The sequence below is a fragment of the Cyanistes caeruleus genome, chromosome 25, assembly GCF_971803275.1.
Source record: "Cyanistes caeruleus chromosome 25, bCyaCae1.hap1.1, whole genome shotgun sequence".
NCBI lineage: Eukaryota > Metazoa > Chordata > Aves > Passeriformes > Paridae > Cyanistes > Cyanistes caeruleus.
The window spans coordinates 5451753-5469142 of record NC_141725.1 but is presented as its reverse complement, the minus strand read 5'-3'; the positions used below and the strand labels follow the sequence as shown (position 1 = coordinate 5469142).

At 53.9% G+C, this 17390-nt stretch overlaps 1 protein-coding gene across 3 annotated transcripts; it reads right to left on the bottom strand.

Annotated features, from left to right (window-relative positions):
* Positions 1-1964: 1964 nt before the first annotated feature.
* ATCAY (ATCAY kinesin light chain interacting caytaxin) lies at positions 1965-17036 on the bottom strand. 3 transcript variants are annotated; one of them, XM_023943045.2, is made up of 13 exons: positions 16370-17036; positions 14217-14343; positions 9906-9970; positions 9408-9629; positions 8962-9147; positions 8365-8467; positions 7751-7882; positions 7198-7284; positions 6689-6787; positions 6443-6478; positions 6282-6317; positions 5889-5924; positions 1965-5604 (listed from the first exon to the last, which is right to left on the bottom strand). In XM_023943045.2, exons 2-13 carry the CDS (start codon positions 14291-14293, stop codon positions 5595-5597), a joined length of 1089 nt encoding a protein of 362 aa, XP_023798813.1. In that variant the 5' UTR covers positions 14294-14343; positions 16370-17036; the 3' UTR covers positions 1965-5594. The 3 variants fall into 3 exon arrangements, with proteins under 3 accessions (XP_023798813.1, XP_023798814.1, XP_023798815.1); XM_023943046.2 differs by having other exon boundaries at positions 5889-5921; positions 16370-16765; XM_023943047.2 differs by lacking the exons at positions 14217-14343; positions 16370-17036 and adding an exon at positions 11439-11888.
* Between the last annotated feature and the right edge of the window lie 354 nt (positions 17037-17390).

Sequence of the window (17390 nt, the reverse complement as noted above, 5' to 3'; positions counted from 1 at the left end):
CAAATCTCCAGTTGTCAATGGAAGGAAAATGCACGTGAACTCACACCCCACAAGAGTGCAGAGACGAGCTCCTGCTTTTTCAATGAGTTCAGCCATGATTTCCTGTGGAGTCGTGATAGTTTTGGTGGGCTGATTGTGTGTGAAGATCCACTCGATGATAAGGAGAGGATCCTTCAGTGCCGTGTCCCATTGCAAAACGAGCGTGTGTAAGCGCGGGGCCTTACCCAGGATAACCAGCTGGAAGGGCAGGCTAGTGGCTCTAGACTCGTGGTGCTAGAGCAAGTGATAGACTCACGGCTTCAGACTGGGTTCTAGAGAGGTTCTAGACTGGGCTCTAGACTCGGTTCTAGACTGGGTTTTAGAGCGGTTCTAGACTCGGTTCTAGACTCGGTTCTAGACTCGGTTCTAGACTCGGTTCTAGACTGGGTTCTAGAGCGGTTCTAGACTCGGTTCTAGAGTGGTTCTAGACTCGGTTCTAGATCGGGTTCTAGACTCGGTTCTAGATCGGGTTCTAGACTAGGCTCTAGAGTGGTTCTAGTTCGGGTTCTAACCTCGGTCATAGAATCAGTTCTGGACTTGGCCCTAGACTCAGGGGTTCTGGACTCGGGGGTTCTAGACACTGCTTTGGGAAGTGGGATCAACCTGGAAAAGGGTCCTGGAAGTGAGGAGGGACCTCACCAGGAGCTGTGCCAGGGGAATTTGGGATGGAAATCAGGGAAAGGTTCTTCCCCCTCCTGAGGGAACGGGGACATTCCCAAGCTGCCCGAGCTCCAGGAGCTTTTGGAAAGCATGACAGGCTGGGATTGTTGGGGATTGTTAAACAAAAGGTGGAGTCAACAAAAAGCCTCAAACAGGCCCAGAATTTAACCCAAGGTGCCAAGGTGAGCGACCCAAGCGTGTTCTGGGAAAGGAGGGAATGTCCCAGCCCTTCTTCTCTTTTCCTCTCACATCATCACTTTGTTTTGCTGCCCTCAGCTGTGGTTCAGTGAGTGAATCCTAAAGGATGGGAGTGGGTATTTACTGCTATTTATGTATCTATATTCTGATAACTGGGTATTTACTGATATTTACTGATTTACCCCCAGTGGGGAGGAGACCTCACCAGAGAGGGACTCAGCCCCAGGCAGGTGAAATCATCCCTTGAAATCACCTCCCTCATCCAGAGGGAAACCGAACTCCTTTAAATGCACATCTCATTTTCAGATGGATAAAACCAGGCAGGATCAACCTCACCCCTCAAGTAGGGGTTGACAGTTCAGGAGAAATCCTCATTATCTTGAGCTGGGAATTTTGATTTGTGTCTGGGACATCAGCCAGGAAGGGAAACCCCTCGGAATATTCATGCTGGAACGAGCTTTTCTTGGAGATTTCCCCACTCAGGAGCTGCAGTCACTGTCAGGGAAGAGCAGCCCGTGGGAGGACGGAGCTCAGCTCCCAGCTCGTGTGACAGAGGAGGTGGCAAAATGCTGATTTTCACTCAGCTGCTAAAGGTAGATTGAAATTGGAAAAGATTTTTCTGTCTGGAGGCAAACCCAAGCTTCTTCTTTTCTTTTTTTTTTTAATTCTACACAGAGAATTCCTTCCCAAAATCCCACCCATCCCTCTTGGAAGTCACTACTCATGTGTTTGAGTTCATAATTCAATTTCCAGTCAATTTCCAGAGATTATAAAAATATATGTAAAAATAATATGAGATTAAGCAACTTGAGACAAGCAGGGTTCTGTACAGGTTGATAGAAACCCAAGGAAAGGAATTTTTTTCAGGGCTCTTTCCTAAAGCTGATGGAAACTGGGAAAGAATCCTCCAGAACAGGAGTTATTTTAGTAAAAACACTTGGAATTTTGCAGTGTCAGAATTTCCAGGGAGGCCTTTCTTCAAGGGAATGACATCCAAACAAAAAATTTTCCTCATATTTTCAACATGAAGCCAAATCCTAAATAAAATGTCCCAACAGAAGGAAGGGTTGGCTGAAGGATTAGTCTCATTTTAATTGAATATCCACAGATTTTATGGAATAATACAAAGCAAAACTCAGGATACAGATGAACAGTCCGCTAGCACAAACCACCTAATTACAACCACTGCAGAAAAAAAATGACATTTCACACGTTTGTACAGGTGGGGTTGGGCTGGAAAGGAACAAGAAAAAAAAAAAGACCCCTGGGATTGTGGTTTATTGTGGTGGGGAGTTCTGGACTCCACCAAAACCTGCTGCGTTTCTGGCTGCCAGGACGGAAGGAAAGAAGGAGATAGAAAAGAGAAAAATGTGCTTTTTGTGTTTGGAGCCAGTTTTTTGCTCCTTTCTCCTGCTCCAGGCCAATCCCAGCTCATCACCACCAGCCTTTCCTCGACTCCTGGGTTTTTTGAAATCCTCTAAAAAAGAGGATTGGTTGCCTTTAAAACCTTTCCTGCACGTTTTTTTGTGGGGGGAAAAAGAGATGGAAAAATTACCATGAGGGAAGCTCTGAATATCCACTCACATTTTCACAGCACTGGACAGAAAAAAATGAGATGAATTATTCCAGTGGAACCTCCGGCAGCATCCCAGGCTTGACTCCTCGTGAACCACAATAAAAATGACCGGACTGTCCCAAATCTGGGAGATTCTCTGTGAAAAACCTGAAAAGTTGGAGCTGTCTGGAGCTGAGGAGGGCCTGGGATAAATCCTCAAAGAGAGAGGAAGGGAATTCCTGTTCTGGAATCAACTGTACAGGAAGAGATTGGATTTTTCAGGCTGATGTGGAGTGAATTGAGGCCCGGCCATTAAACACACAACGAGTAAAAACACCAGGATTTCGGTGAATGTGGGAATAAAAACCTTTTCTGCAGCTAAAATGTGACTTCCTGTGGATTCACCAGGAAGAAAAATCTCAGGAAAAGTCAAATCAGACCAGAAACTGCCGAATACAACCCAGGGAACTGATGAATGAAAATCTTGATCCTGCAGGGATGTGCGGCGGGAACGGGGCCTGCTCACGTCTGGGACACCGAGCAGTCCAGCGGTATTGCTAAAGGGATGAAGTTTTATTTCATTTTATTCTTTAAACATATTTATATATTTATAGACTGGTCAAAGTTCCACTGGAAATGCACTTTTACCAGCAGCAGTGCAGATTTCTCCCCATCCAGCTGAGATTTGTCGCTCCACCTTTGGGACAGGGATGGTTTTTTTATTTCTGTTTCTGTCCAAGTAGCTTTTTGTTTTGCAATCAACGCCTAAAATCACTGGTTGAAAAAAACTTAATTAATTTTTTCTTTTATTTTGCTGCTATAAAATGCGCTTTTGGCATTTCTGATTTCTCCTTGGTGGGGCTGCAGGTTCTTCTCTGTGTTGAAAAGACATAAAAACATTTTCCATGTATCCATCCATCCATCCATCCAGGAACATAAAACTTCCACGCTCATAAAACTCTGTGAATAATTAAAATCCAGTGCACACCACTTGGAGTGCTCCATCACAAAGTGCACTTTTTGAAACAAACAAAAAAAAAATCAATTCCAAGAGGTTAAAAATTGACTTTTGTATGGAAACCACTGCCTGCCTCTGTCTCGTGAAGGGAAATTGGGATCTGTCCTTTTTCCAGCTGAAATTCCCTTGCTCTGAAGGAATTACTTGGAAAAATGTGAATTTTCGTTGTCAGATCTGCTTAATCTGTATATTTTTTATCTGAAAGTGCAGACAAAGTGTTTTAGGGGAGGAATTAACCAAAAAGCACATTCTGGTGTGGAGACTGCTGAGGATGCAGAGCCCCCACGTGAAAGGAGATTTGGATTCCTTATCTCCCACATCCATATTTTCCATGGATACAGCAGTATTTTTGAACGTTTTTTGATGCACAAAAGCTTTCTTGAGTTGGATTTTGAACCCAGCATTCAACGTTTTATCCACTTTATTTGTTGTATAATTGCAAACTTCCCTTGCAGTGCCCAGCGTGGGCCACGCTCTCAGTGGAAAGCTGATGATTCTTCTCTAAATCCATAAACTTGGAATATTTTGTCAGTATTTGCGTTACAATGAACTTTTTTAGTGCTTTTTTTTCAGATGGAATGTGGAATTTTTTTTTCCATCTTCAGCCTCTGGGTTGGTGCTCTGCTTTCCATGCCAAGGTGTGGGCAGGAGATCCATCCACAGCTGAGGAGAACATCTCAAATGAGAATTAAGGTTAAAAGGAACTTTTGGTGCTTCCTTGGAGCACCCAGGGAAAGAAGGATCTCATCCAGAGTGATTTTGTTCACTGAAAGGAAGAGAAAAGCAGCTTTGTGTGTCCAGAGGAGCCACCCCTGCCTTCAGGAAAAATCCTGCTGTGCCAGAATTCTCCTTGAAGTGATGAGATGGGCAGGGAATTCTTCATCTGCGGGTGTTTGAGAGGGGCTTTACCCGACCATGGAATCAGGGAATCCTGGAATGATCTGGAACTTCAATCCCACCCAGTCCCACCCTGGGCAGGGACCCCTTCCACCATCCCTTGGGCACTGCCAGGGATCCAGCCCGAGCCATGCAAGCTGGCTCTGGAATCAGGAGTTTCCAAAGGATTTTGGCCAGACCGTTGTTCCTTAATTTCTTTCCCCCTCTCCTTCGCTCACAGAATCCTCACGAGTCCAAAATCCGAATTCCGAGAGCCGATGTCGCACCTGCACTTCCCGGCTCCAGAAGCTGGCCCTGTGTCCTGTGCTCTCCATGGGCATTTCCCAGGCAGGAATGCCGATGGATGAGGCTCTCCTGAGGGAAACTTCCAAGGTTTCAGCAGCTCGTAGGAGGCACCAGCAGCGAGTGATTGTCCAGTGGCGCGACGTCCAGACATGGAAAACTTCCATAAGGCTCCTTCTAAAGCCAGACCCTTTGGCGTGTGTGCGTCCAGGACAGGGTTCTGTGGAATTTTCCATTCCAAATGATCCATGTGGGATCCCTCCAGAGCCTCACGCACCGGGATGGGACAAACCAGGAAAAAAAACCATGAAAAAGCCATGGGATTTCCTCACGGGAATGAGTTATGGAGGAAGCGGCAATGATGGAAGCTGGCAGTGCTGCCGAGGCCGTGGGCACTCGGGATCTTCAGGAATTCTGGCTGTGAAAATGAGGGAAAAGCTCTTTCCGTTGCCCGTGGTTGTTATTCCCGGGGGTGGCAGCTTTTGGGATGTCCTGGAAAACGCAAAAGGGCTCCGCGCTGGCCAGCAGCGAGTGCAGGGAAAGGGTTTATAATTTAAACCAAAAATAAATTCTCTTTCTGGGCTGGGGATTCATGGACTGGAGGATGCTCTTGACTTACTACAAGGATACACAGCGAGTATTTTCACTGTGCCAGTGCTCTCCACAGACCATTCCTGAAACACGCCAGAACCTGTCCTGAAAAGTGCTGTTTTTGCTTCGTTATCTGGGGGGGGTTCATTTGGTTTTTGTTCTTTTTTTTTTTCCTAAAGGATAGTGATTCCCAAAAGGTTAAAGGACTTTGCATCTTGGAGGCAGAGGAGGCAGGCTCCAGGATTTACAGGGCTTGGAAGAAGGTGGTGGCAAGGTCTTGTCCCCAGAGGTCGTTGAGGTGGGTGACTGCCAGGCTGCTCCTTCTCCTGCTCTATTCCTCGGTGCTGCTCCCACTCAGGACATGCTGGGCAGAAAAAGAGAGACAGGAGGGGTTTCCAGGCAGCAAACTGAGGTAGGAAATGCTATTATTGCCACCACATCAACAAAAAAAATGAGTGATTTGGGTGAAATCGTTCACAAAAGTGTGTTGGGGACACAGATGGTGCCAGTCATGGTTTCATGGGCGGAGGGGACAAAGCCCTGGGTGACACCAGGCTGGGGGATCCTGGGCCTAAGCCAGGCTTGGCTTTCCTGGTCATGGATCACAAATGCCAGGGGATGTGTCCCAGACACACAAACAGCTCAAACCTGGTTTCCTGATCCTCTGCTGGGGGCACGGGCCTGCTGCAAAGAGAGGACAAAATAAGGGAATCTGCAGCACAAACCAATCCCCCCTCTCTGCCCTGAGCTCCTGGCTAGTTCTTGGAATAAATTCAGCCTCATCCAGTGGATGTTTCCCTGTTCCCCCTCAGGAATTGGGATGAGAGGCTGTTTCACTCTGATCAGGGCCAAAACCAGTTATCCTGGCAAAGGGTCTTGTCTTCCAAACCCCTCCAGAACTTCCCTTCCCTACAGTTCCAACCTTTATCAGCTCCTGAACACTCTGGGAATGCCCTGTTGGGTCCCAGGGGTGCTACCAAGCCGTGGGGCTGTACTCATCCCCAAAGATTGCTGGAGGGAAGGATAAATCAGAGTCCTTACCTTTCCCTCTCAGCCATGTCTTGCTTCTCCTCTGCCCTGTAAAGACAAATCCCATCGGGAATCCGTCCCCCCGTGGGAAGGAGGGAGACTCCAGAGCCTTTCTGGGGTGATGGATGGGGAACAGCCACTGTTCATCCCATCCCTCCCCAAATTCATCTTACCTTTCTTTTCTGGCCTTGATCCTCTCTTCTTCATACCTGCAACAAAGACAAAACCTCCTTTAAACGCTGCTGCTCACTTTTGGTCACGTTCAGTGCTGGCTCTGAGGGTGCCAGGAGCTCCAAGCTGCCGCAGTCTGGCTGGCACCGGCTTTGCCCTGGGCTCTGCCTTCCCAATCCATGGATTTTGGCCCAGCCCCAGCTCTGTGCTGCCCCTCCCCAGAGCCCCAGGGTCCCTGTGGCACTCACTGGAGGACGCAGTCCGGGATCTGCACGTGCTCCATGGGGATGAGCTGCTCCAGTTCCTCCAGGCTGTGGACATACTGGATCTTATTGATAAACTTCACACTGGCAGAGAGAGAGAGAGAGGAGCAGTGCCACCCCAGTGGCTCCTAGAAACACCTCTGGAGGTGTCACTGGAAGTGTCTGAGCGATGCAGGACGAGTGACAGCTTCCCCTTGCTCACCCCTGGCTAAGGTCTGACAAAATCTGGTTTGTGAGATGAAACCCCAGGGGCCAACTGGGGCTGTGCCAGGGATTTGGGATGGAAATCGGGTGCTGGGCAGTGCCCAGGCTCCCCAGGGAATGGGCACATTCCCAACCCTGCCAGAGCTCCAGGAGCCCTTGGACTCTGGGGCAGGGAGGGATTGTTGGGGTGTCAGTGCAGGGCTGGACGATCCCTGTGGATCCCTCCAAACTGAGGATATCCCGTGACCCTGTGATTCCAAACCCCAGTGAGTTGGGGACGTTGTGCTCACCTGATGAAGGGTCTGGAGATGGCCAGCACGGTCCGGATGAACCACGACGGGTGCACGATGATCAGGGCCTTGAGGTTCTTCCGCAGCCTGGGGACAGGGCAAGGGACAGAGCGTCACGTTCCAAGGACCTTCCCTAAACTCCCCTGGGCTGTGCTGGGTTCTAACAGGAGCTGTGATGCTGACCAGCCTCAGGTAAAACCCCTTGGGAAGCTCATCCCAGCTCAGCAGGATATGGGAGCGCTATATATATCATTATATCCAAAATAAATTTAAAAAATAAAATACAAAGTATAAAATATAAATAAAAATAAACCAAAATACTCCAAGGCCAGGCTGGACAGGGCTTGGAGCAAGCTGGGATAGTGGAAGGTGTCCCTGCCCACGGCAGGGGAGTGGAACAAGAAGATTTTTGAGGTCCATTCTGGTTGGTGTAAGGAAAGCGGGACTGGCTCAGACTCATTCCTGTTGAAGAACAGCATCTGATTGTCCTTTGAATTCTAGGATGGGCAGAGGCCTGGGGCTGATGAGGAGGCCCCAGCAGTGGGATTCTCACCTTCTGTCAATCATCTGGTAGCATTTCTTCAGCCAGCCCAGGCCTGGCATCCTCCTGCGGGGCGTGGCCCCGTTCAGGTACACGATCATGTAGTCCTCGGCCACCAGCAGCTCCAGGCTGCTGATCACGTACCTGGCAGGGGGTGACCAAAAGGGACCCAAGTGAGACTCAGAGAACATCTCTTAGATCTGCCCCACCCTGTGTCCCCCTGGAGCAGCTCCAGAGCCTTTCTTTGCAGGTCTTGGGAGAGGTTTGGTCTCCCGGGGTGTCCCTCAGGGATCAGCAGTTTGTGCCCTGCTGCACACCCCAGCTCCTCTCCGTGCCCAGCAGCAGCATCTCCCCGCTGGGCAGCGATCCCAGCACGCTCCAGCCTGGGTGCCAGTCCATCCCAGGAATAATTAACTGGAATGTTTGAATGGTTGGGCTTGTTGGACCCGGAGCTGGGGCCGCTGTCCAACCCGTGCCGTTCGCTCCAGCCTGCAGCTGCCCCCTGGCAGCGCTGGGCTTGGATCCAGACCCATCCCAGCTGAGATTCCGGATGCCACGGACACAGGGAAGCTGTTGTGCTGCTTGCCTCACCCTCCTGTCCCTCCCAGAGCTCCGCAGGCACTCACAGGAAGAGGTTTTCCATGATGTAGTGATAATCTGCCAGGTTGCTGTCCGGGAGGTAGCAGGCGGCAAAGACGATGATGGCGTTGAGACCTTCCCCGTAGTATCCTGGCAAAGAAACACAGGTGACACTTTCCAGGGAAAGCTGAGGGAGAAACGGCGCTGAAATTTGCTCCTGAGGTGGTTTTTGTGTCCCTGCTCAGCACCAGGTGAGCGTTTCTCTCTTCAGACCCCTTTAATGGTGAGATCTCCTGCTGGTTTTGGCTGTAATGTGGATTTGGGGTTCAGAGAAGGAGTTTGGGGGTTTTAAAGCCGGGTGGTTCCTTGGCTTTGCTTTGATTTGGGAAATAGATCTGACTGCACACTTGTGGACCCTGGAGCGTGTCAGGGACTGCTCTTCTCCCTCCAGATGTCGATTCTACAATCACTAAATATTTTTAGCACCATCTCAGCACTTTTGTGGCTTCTCTGCCACGCAGAGGTACCAAAAACCCAGAGATTCTCCCCCCAGACAGGGCCCAGCCAGCCTTGGTGTCCCCTCCAGCACGACACAGAGGGACACAGCCACCCAGGGAGCCAGGCTGTGGCCACCCCGAGCTCACCTCCGTGCGTCACCACTCTCATGTAGGGTTTGATCATCTGGAGGTCGATCCTGTGCTCCTGCTCGCCGATGATGACGGTTCTCCAGAGCCGGCCGTTGGTGGCACTGCCATCCTCTGTCCCCCCGTCCCCAAACAGGTCTGCGCTGTCCCCGGGCATGTTCTTGGCCGTGGCCACGGGGGTGTCATCTGGGAAAGGGACAAAGAGTTCTGCCTTGAAGAGAACGTGGGGAGGGCTTTTGTAACCCCAGGGACGATGCTCTGATCACGTTTCAGCTCCAACCTTGATCTCTGTGAGTTTATGGGCTTTAAATCTTGCCCAAATATTATAGAAATGACTTTGAAATCTCCCTCTGCTTATCAGTCCTCAGCTGCTGTCAGAAGTCTTTAAAATGAGGCTAAAAACCACCCCAACCCCTGGAAACGTTCACCCAGAACCAGCCTTTTACCTTCCCATTCCAGTTCGTTCCCATTGCCCAGGAATTCAAGGGAATCTGTCTCATCAGGAGTTTCGATATCATCCACATTGATGTCCAGGTCATCTGGTGTGTCCAGGAAATCGTCAGAGAGGATGGAGCCCTCGCTCTGGTCCAGGGAAATGTTGATTTCAGGTGCAACAAGTGTCTTCCGCTTCCGATGGGCCCCGTTAAAGTTCAGAGTGTTGGGAGGAGCTGGAGTTAAAAGGAAAACAGCTGACAGGGTGTCCTGCTGCTGGATCCTCGGAGCAAAACATCCCCACGGAGCATTCCGTGATGGAACACGGCTCTGGAGCCCTCAGGACTGGGGGGCACTGGGATGGAAGTGCCCACACCCCTGAGAGCCCAGGAAAGATGAACCACTTCAAATCCCCGCTGGTTTCCTCTCCCACAGAAGGATTTTTTTAGTGGAGAGCCCAAGGCTTTCTCCCTGCCTCAGTTTCCTCGGCTCTGGAGGGGGTTGGTACTTACAGGACGTGGTCTCGTCTTCCGTGGGGCTTCCCAGTGACTCCATCCCCGTCTCTTCTGGGAGAGGCCTGCAGGACACGAGGGAGAAACACAGCAGGGAGCAGGGGATGCTTAGGGAAAAGGCATTCCGAGAGTGGGGAAAACACACTGTGCTCTGCCCCTTCCCTTTTCCCAGCCAGCTCATCCTCAGGGGTTCCCTCAGGGAATTCAGGAGCAGCCCAGGATCTGTGCTTCCCTCCTGGAGTGCTGTGAAATCCCCTCTCACCTCCAAACCATCCCAAGGGATGAAAAATCCAGCCAGGGAGCAAACCCTCACCCCAGACCACCTTGGCAACATTCTCCTTCTCTTTCTTATCCTCATTTTTTCTCTAGGAACTCCTGGGGCTCCTCGTTAGGGCACCAGGGAGCCCCTTCTGTGCTCCGTGCTCTGTCCCTGTTCCCTGGCCACAGCCCACAGGGAGGGATGCTTTGATCCCAATCCATCTCAGCTTTATCCAAAGGCCGGCCACAACCACCTTTCCCGGGAAGCAGCTTCTCCTCGGTGCTGGATCTGCTTGGGAACCCCAAATTGTCACCTCAGCCCCCACGGGGTGACCCCCAGCCCCTGCTGAGGTTTGAATTCCAAGCATCCAGCCCCTATTTTGGAGCCAGAGGCCATCCCACCCCTCTTTTCCTGGGATTTGCAGCCTCTCGTGCTCGGCTCCTGGTTCAAATCACGGCCCCTGCAGCTGGAGGCATCGATGCATTTAAAAGTTTTCCTTGCTAAAATCAATCCACAGGGCTTGGCTGGCGCCCTTTGGGAGCTGCTGTGTGGGAATGTGGATCCGGGCTGTGGCCAGGAACCTTTGCTGTGGCTGAGCCTCGCTCTCCGCTGCCCACCCCGGCCATTCCCGGCTGCTTTTCCCTTTCGCTGGAGCTGGGACTCCACTCCCGTCCCCTGGAATTCTCTGCCTTTGACATTTCTTGACCAAACCCCGCCAGCTCCACAAGTTCACATTGAAGGCAGGTCTGTGTTTAGGACACCTCGTGCCCAGGAGCTGTAAATCCTGCTGCTGGGAGCAGGGAGAAACGCGGGGATTTCAGGGATGAGCACGGGGCTGTGCAGAGGTCGCTGTCCAGCTCCTGACGGCCACACAGGAGGGGAGGTGACAACGGGGACAGGATCCAACCCAGCTCTGCCCTGCTCCTCTTCCCGCTGCCATGACGCCGGGGCCAGCGGCCAAATTAAACCCTATAAATATGTAGATTAAGGGATAATCCTCTGCTGCTGGGCCTTGTATATTTATGAGAGACGAGGAGCCCACCAAAGGCACCCCGGGGACCTCGGGGGCTGCCCGGACACTCCGGTCCCCTCCAGCTGCTCCTGTCCCAGCGAGGTGCGGCTGTTTGTCCGTCCGGGAGCCGCGCCTGGCAGGATTCGGTGCCACAGAAAGGGGAGGGGAGCGGGGCAGCCGCTGCTGAGTACGTGCGGCAGCTGCTGCCTCATCCCGGGATCCGCCTCGGGACGGGCCGAGGGGAAGGAAAAGCCTTCCTTACCTTCCCCGAGGCTGCTGCAGTCACCGCCTCCCGCGGAAATCCTCCCGGCCCAGCGCGCTCGGCCCCGGATGACAAATTCGGGGGGCGCGGGGCTTTGCCCGAGGCTCGGGGGGCTCCGCTCTGCTCCGTGCCCGTCCCCGGTGCCCGGTGCTCGCGGGGAGGGAGCGAGAACGGCGGGATGAGGGGCGGGATGCGGGGATGGATGCGGGGATGGATGCAGGGATGGATGCAGGAACAGATGCAGGGATGGATTCAGGGATGGATGCAGGAACGGATGCAGGGATGGATGCAGGGATGGATTCAGGAACGGATGCAGCGATGGATGCAAGGCGGGATGCAGTGATGGATGCAACGATGGATGCAGGAACGGATGCAGCGATGGATGCAGGAATGAGCATGCTCCCGCTCCGCGCCGCCCGCGCCTCGGTTACGGCATCCCCGCCCCGGGCCGGGCCGGGCCGGGCCGGGCCGGAGATCAAACCCCGGCAGCAGCGAGGATCCGCCCGCTCCGCTCCCCCGGCTCCTCCTCGCACGGGCAGGAGCCGCTCCCGCCCTTCGGCTTCCCAGGAAATGCTGGGAATGTCGCGCCGTGGCCTCGAGGAGCGGCTGGGTTCTGTTTTCCCGGCCCAGATCTCTGTCTAGGATGTGGCTTTTCTTTTTTTTTTCTTTTTTTTTCCCCCTGCTTTTCGGGGCAAGATTGGCTAATGGCAGGCAGGCAAAAATAGCTCTGCAGCAAATCAGCTGCTGGAGAGCCGCTGTCCCACATGCAGCAGCTTCTGCCCTATTATTCCAACGCTTCCAGCGGGGAAGCGGCTGGAAAAGGACAATTTATTTATTTTTATTGCGAGTAGAACCCAGCTGGCCTTCCCTGCTTTGCCCGGGGGCTGTTTGGGCTCTGTCTCGCATCATTCCTGCTCGAATCCCTCTGGAGGAGGCTGCGGAGCTCGTCCTGAGGGCTCCGGGCTCATCCCGGCCCTGCTCACATCCCTTTGCCTCTTCCCAGCTTTCATTCCCGAGGCGTTGTCCCGGGTTTGGTGGTGCTGGGGCCTTTCCAGGAGAGATTTCCCTGGAAGGTTTGGTGGGGTTTGCTGCTGGCATGGGCAGGGTGGGACAGAGCTCAGGTTGGAGCTGAGGTGTCCTGGAGATTTATCCCAGGTTTTTTAGGGAGCTCTGGGACAAAATTTTCCTTTCTACACCTTGATCTCCTGTCTGTATGCTCTGAGCAGCCTGGTCTGGTGGAAGGAGTCCCCACCCTTGGGAGGGAGATGAGTTTTAAGGTCACTTCCAACCCAAACCATTCCATGATTCCCATCCATCCATCCATCCATCCATCATCCATCCATCCATCATCCATCCATCCTCCATCATCCATCATCCATCCATCATCCATCCATCATCCATCCATCATCCATCCATCCATCCATCATCCATCATCCATCCATCCATCCATCCATCCATCATCCATCATCCATCCATCCATCCATCCATCCATCATCCATCATCCATCCATCCATCCATCCATCATCCATCCATCCCTCCATCCTCCATCCATCCATCCATCATCCATCCATCATCCATCCATCATCCATCCATCCATCCATCCATCCATCCATCCATCCATCCATCCATCATCCATCCATCATCCATCCATCATCCATCCATCCATCCATCCATCCATCATCCATCATCCATCATCCATCATCCATCCATCATCCATCCATCCATCATCCATCCATCATCCATCCATCATCCATCATCCATCCATCATCCATCATCCATCATCCATCCATCCCCACACTTCTCTCTCCTTTCACTCCATTAAAAACCAGGGGGGAGCCCGATTCTGGCAGAGATCCAGCAGCTCTGCTCCCAGAGGGAAAGAAAATCCACCCTGGGAAGGCCGGGGCCCCCCGGGAGGCAGCGGAAGGACAAACAGCGTCCTGTGGGATGCAGCACAGAGGGGCTCACACAGGGATGCAGCTGGAGCTGGGATGAACAGAGCCAGGCTCATCCCGGGGGAACAGGAGCCCCTTTCTCTGGGGCTGCAGCTGCAGCAGGGCCTGGGGCTGGCCCCGGGTGCCCAGCAGGGCTCAGAGCCAGATCCCCCCCAAAGGGAGCCCTGGAGATCCCCCAGGACCATCCCAGGGCCCAGGCAGGGTCACCTGGAGCAGGAATGTGTCCAGGGGGGCTGGGAATGGCTCCAGAGAGGGAGAATCCGCACCCGCCCTGGGGCTGGGAGCTCTGGGGCCAGGAATGGGGGTGGGAATGGGGGTTCAGAGCACCTGGGGGTGGGTTTTGGCACCTCTGGGCAGCTGCTGGAGTGGCTCTGAAGGTGGAATGTGCCACTTTGGCACCTCCTGTCACCCCCACACCTCCTTTCCCAAGGATGGCACCCATCGGGATTCACTGCATCCCAATGGCAAATTCCTGGCTTGGGAAGACTTTGCCTGATTCAGAGCCTGGGAAGGAGTCCATGAATCCATAAATCCAGAAATCCACTCCCATATGCATCCATTCACCCTCCATCCCTCTGTGGATCCCTCTATCCACCCCAACCTCCCTGTGCTCCACACCCAGCTCCTTCCCCTGCCCACACAGGGCTGCCAAAAGCATCCCAAAATCAGAGCAGCTTCAGAAATTCTCAGCTCCTGTTGGAGTTCAGGCTCCTGGTGCCTCTGAAGCCGTGGGCAGGACCCTCCCACTCCACGCCCTGATGGTTTCTCACAGGAAAAAAAATAAAATTCTCCTGTTTTTGTTTCTGTTTTTCAGAGAACACACCTGGGGAAGTCCTCGTCTTGCCATTCCTCCTTCACATCCACGTTCTCCATCCGCAGCGTGGCCTCCGTGGTTCCCATGGCTCCCAGGGAGGGCTGGAGCCAGCAGATCCCAGCAGGAAGGGCTCAGGCTGGAAAGGGGAGGCAGAGAGGTTGGCACGGAGCATCCCGAGCTGGGAGCAGCCACTGCTCCGTGGAAGAGCAGTGTGAGGGCTGCTTGTGTGGATAAAACAGCGAAACTCAGGGTTCTGGGGCTACCTGACACGTTTTGGAGCAGGAGGAGGAGGTGAGGTTGGTCCTGGGATTGTTCAGATCCCAGCTCATCTCCCTGGGAGCAGCACTGATACCCACACACTTCCCCTTCTTGCTTCTCCTTCAATCCCAATCCCATAAATCCCTCTCTGCCCAGGGCAGGGAGATGTGGCTGAGAGGGGCGAGCTCCTCCCTGGGACATTCCCAGATCCCACATTTCTGGATTGGATGGAAGTTTCCAGCCCTGGCTGTCCTGGCAGAGAGATCCCTGAGCCTGCTGCGTGTCCCTGCTCCATCGGGACATGGGGAGGCCTCACAGGGATGTCCTTCCCACCCCTGGGGATTCACATTCCTGCCTTGCTCCAAACCAGACTCCAAAACCCCGGGGCAGCTCAGCTCGGGGTGTGTTCCCAGCCTGTCCTCTCTCCTGCACTTTGGGAACAAGTTCAGATCCAGCAATCCTGGATTTCACCCACACTGAGCCCCAGGGTTCCTTAGAACCATATCTATAAATATATATTTTATTTTTTTTTGCTTCACTGGAAGGTTCCTGCTGCCAGACCGAGAAATCCAAACCTTTGCACCAAATTCCTTGGGCCTGCAGCTCCCAGCAAAGCCCAGCTCAGCATTCAGAACCAATCCTGGCTGGTCAGGGGGAGCAGAAACCTCATTCCCAGCGGGATCCTGCCCCGAGGGAACAAGGCCATGCCCGATGTGCTCCGGAACCTGCTCAGGTGGGATCAGCTCCTGAGCTGGGCCCAGCCTCAGCCACTGCAGAGCTCCCCCCGAGCTGTGCCCTCACACTGGGGACTGGCTGGGGAGGAACACTCAGGAATTGGGGTTTTTTTCAGGATGAGGGGTCTGGGGTGGTTCCTGGGGCTGCTCTGTCCGTCCCCAGTGCAGGAGATCAGCCCTGAGCACTGCCCGTGGCTGTGCAGCTCTTCCCAGGGCTTTTCCTGCTGCCTTTGGAGGCCGGGAACGCTCTGCAGGAGATAAATCCGGGTGGATTTCCTTCAAAGGGATGAACCTCTGTAGAGGCCCAAATCAATCCAGCCTCCCTCTGTATTCCAGGCTCTGGGATCAGCAGAGCTGCCAGCACTGCAGGGATCCCTCCCTGCTGCCATTCATCCCGGGACTGGCATTCCGGGATTGGCATTCCGGGATTGGCATTCCTGGGATTGGCATCCCGGGACTGGCATTCCGGGATTGGCATTCCGGGATTGGCATTCCTGGGATTGGCATTCCGGGATTGGCATTCCGGGATTGGCATTCCCGGGATTGGCATTCCGGGATTGGCATTCCGGGACTGGCATTCCGGGATTGGCATTCCCAGGATTGGCATTCCTGGGATTGGCATTCCGGGATTGGCATTCCGGGATTGGAATTCCGGGATTGGCATTCCGGGATTGGCATTCCGGGATTGGCATTCCTGGGATTGGAATTCCGGGATTGGCATTCCGGGACTGGCATTCCTGGGATTGGCATTCCGGGATTGGCATTCCGGGATTGGCATTCCGGGATTGGCATTCCTGGGATTGGAATTCCGGGATTGGCATTCCGGGACTGGCATTCCCGGGATTGGCATTCTGGGATTGGCATTCCGGGACTGGCATTCCTGGGATTGGCATTCCGGGATTGGCATTCCCAGGATTGGCATTCCCAGGATTGGCATTCCCAGGATTGGCATTCCCGGATAGCCCCAGCCCCACCTGCCTCCATTCCTGCCTTCCCTACTCCAGACACCTCAAGGCTCTGGAAAATCCCACCTTCCTCCCCCTCCCCTCCTCTGGCAGCTGCTCCCTGCCGGCCCCGGAGGCATCATGGAGGGAGAGGAGGAGGAGAAGGAGAAAAGGAGAAGGAGGAGGAGGAGGAGGCAGCCGAGCAAACCCCGCCAGGCACACTCACCGCTGCCGGTGCTCAGCGGGGAACAAAGGCGCTGCTGCCCCTCTCGCAGCCCGGCATTCCTCCTGCCGATGGCTCCGGCTCAGCAGGTGCAGCCCCCGGCTCGGGATGCGGCTGGAGGAGCGTGCGGATTCATCCAGGCCGGATTTCCCGCAGCAGCCGCTGCTTTGCGCTTTCCTTGGCAAAGGATGGATGGATGGATGGATGGAGGGCGTTTATTTGTGTTCCTCCATGGCCGCCGCCGCTTCCCCTCCCTTCCGAGGTATTTTATTATGATTTTCCGCCGCAGCTGGCGAAGCCTGCGCTCCTCTAAATCAGCTAATTCCCTGCTTTTGTGTGAGAGGGCGGCGAGGGGGGTCTGGAGGAGGGAGGAGAGAGGCTCTGGGAGCATCCCTCGCTGTGCCAGCCCCGCTGCCATTGGCTGCCAGCCTCCAAATCTCTGCCAGGGCCGGGCACGGCCCCGGCTCGCAGCGCTCAGTGGGAGCCGGGGGTGCCCGTCAGCTGCTCCCGCAGGGAGGGATTTGGGAGCATCATTCCCTGAGAAGGTAAAAGGGATGTGGGATTTGATGGCTCTGCGGGGCTGGTCTGGGGCTGAGCCTCGGGCACCGCTTGGGTTCTGGATGTTCAGATCCGGCAGCTGCTCCTGCTCAGGGAGGAAATTCCTGATCCCGGGATGCCCAAAACAACCAAACAACCCGAGCCCATGTGCAAATGCAAAGGTGAAGGAAGGGGCCGAGATTTCCCCTCAGAGCTGGGGGGAGCTGGGCAGCTCCTTTCCCTTTTTCCAGTCCCTCCCCTCCCCACAGCCTCCAGATCCCTGGAATAACACTTTTCTGTGTTAGCCGAGAGCCAAACGCCGCCGTGAAGGGCAGCAAAGGACGGGATGACTCTTTGGAAAGGCACTGCCCGTCTTGGGAGCATCCTTCTCCTTTTTCCCGGGATTTGCTGCTCATTTTTGGGCAGCGCTGATCGGGGCGCTCTGCAGCCACCCAGAGCCCCGAAATTCCTTTGCTGCGTGGAGAAA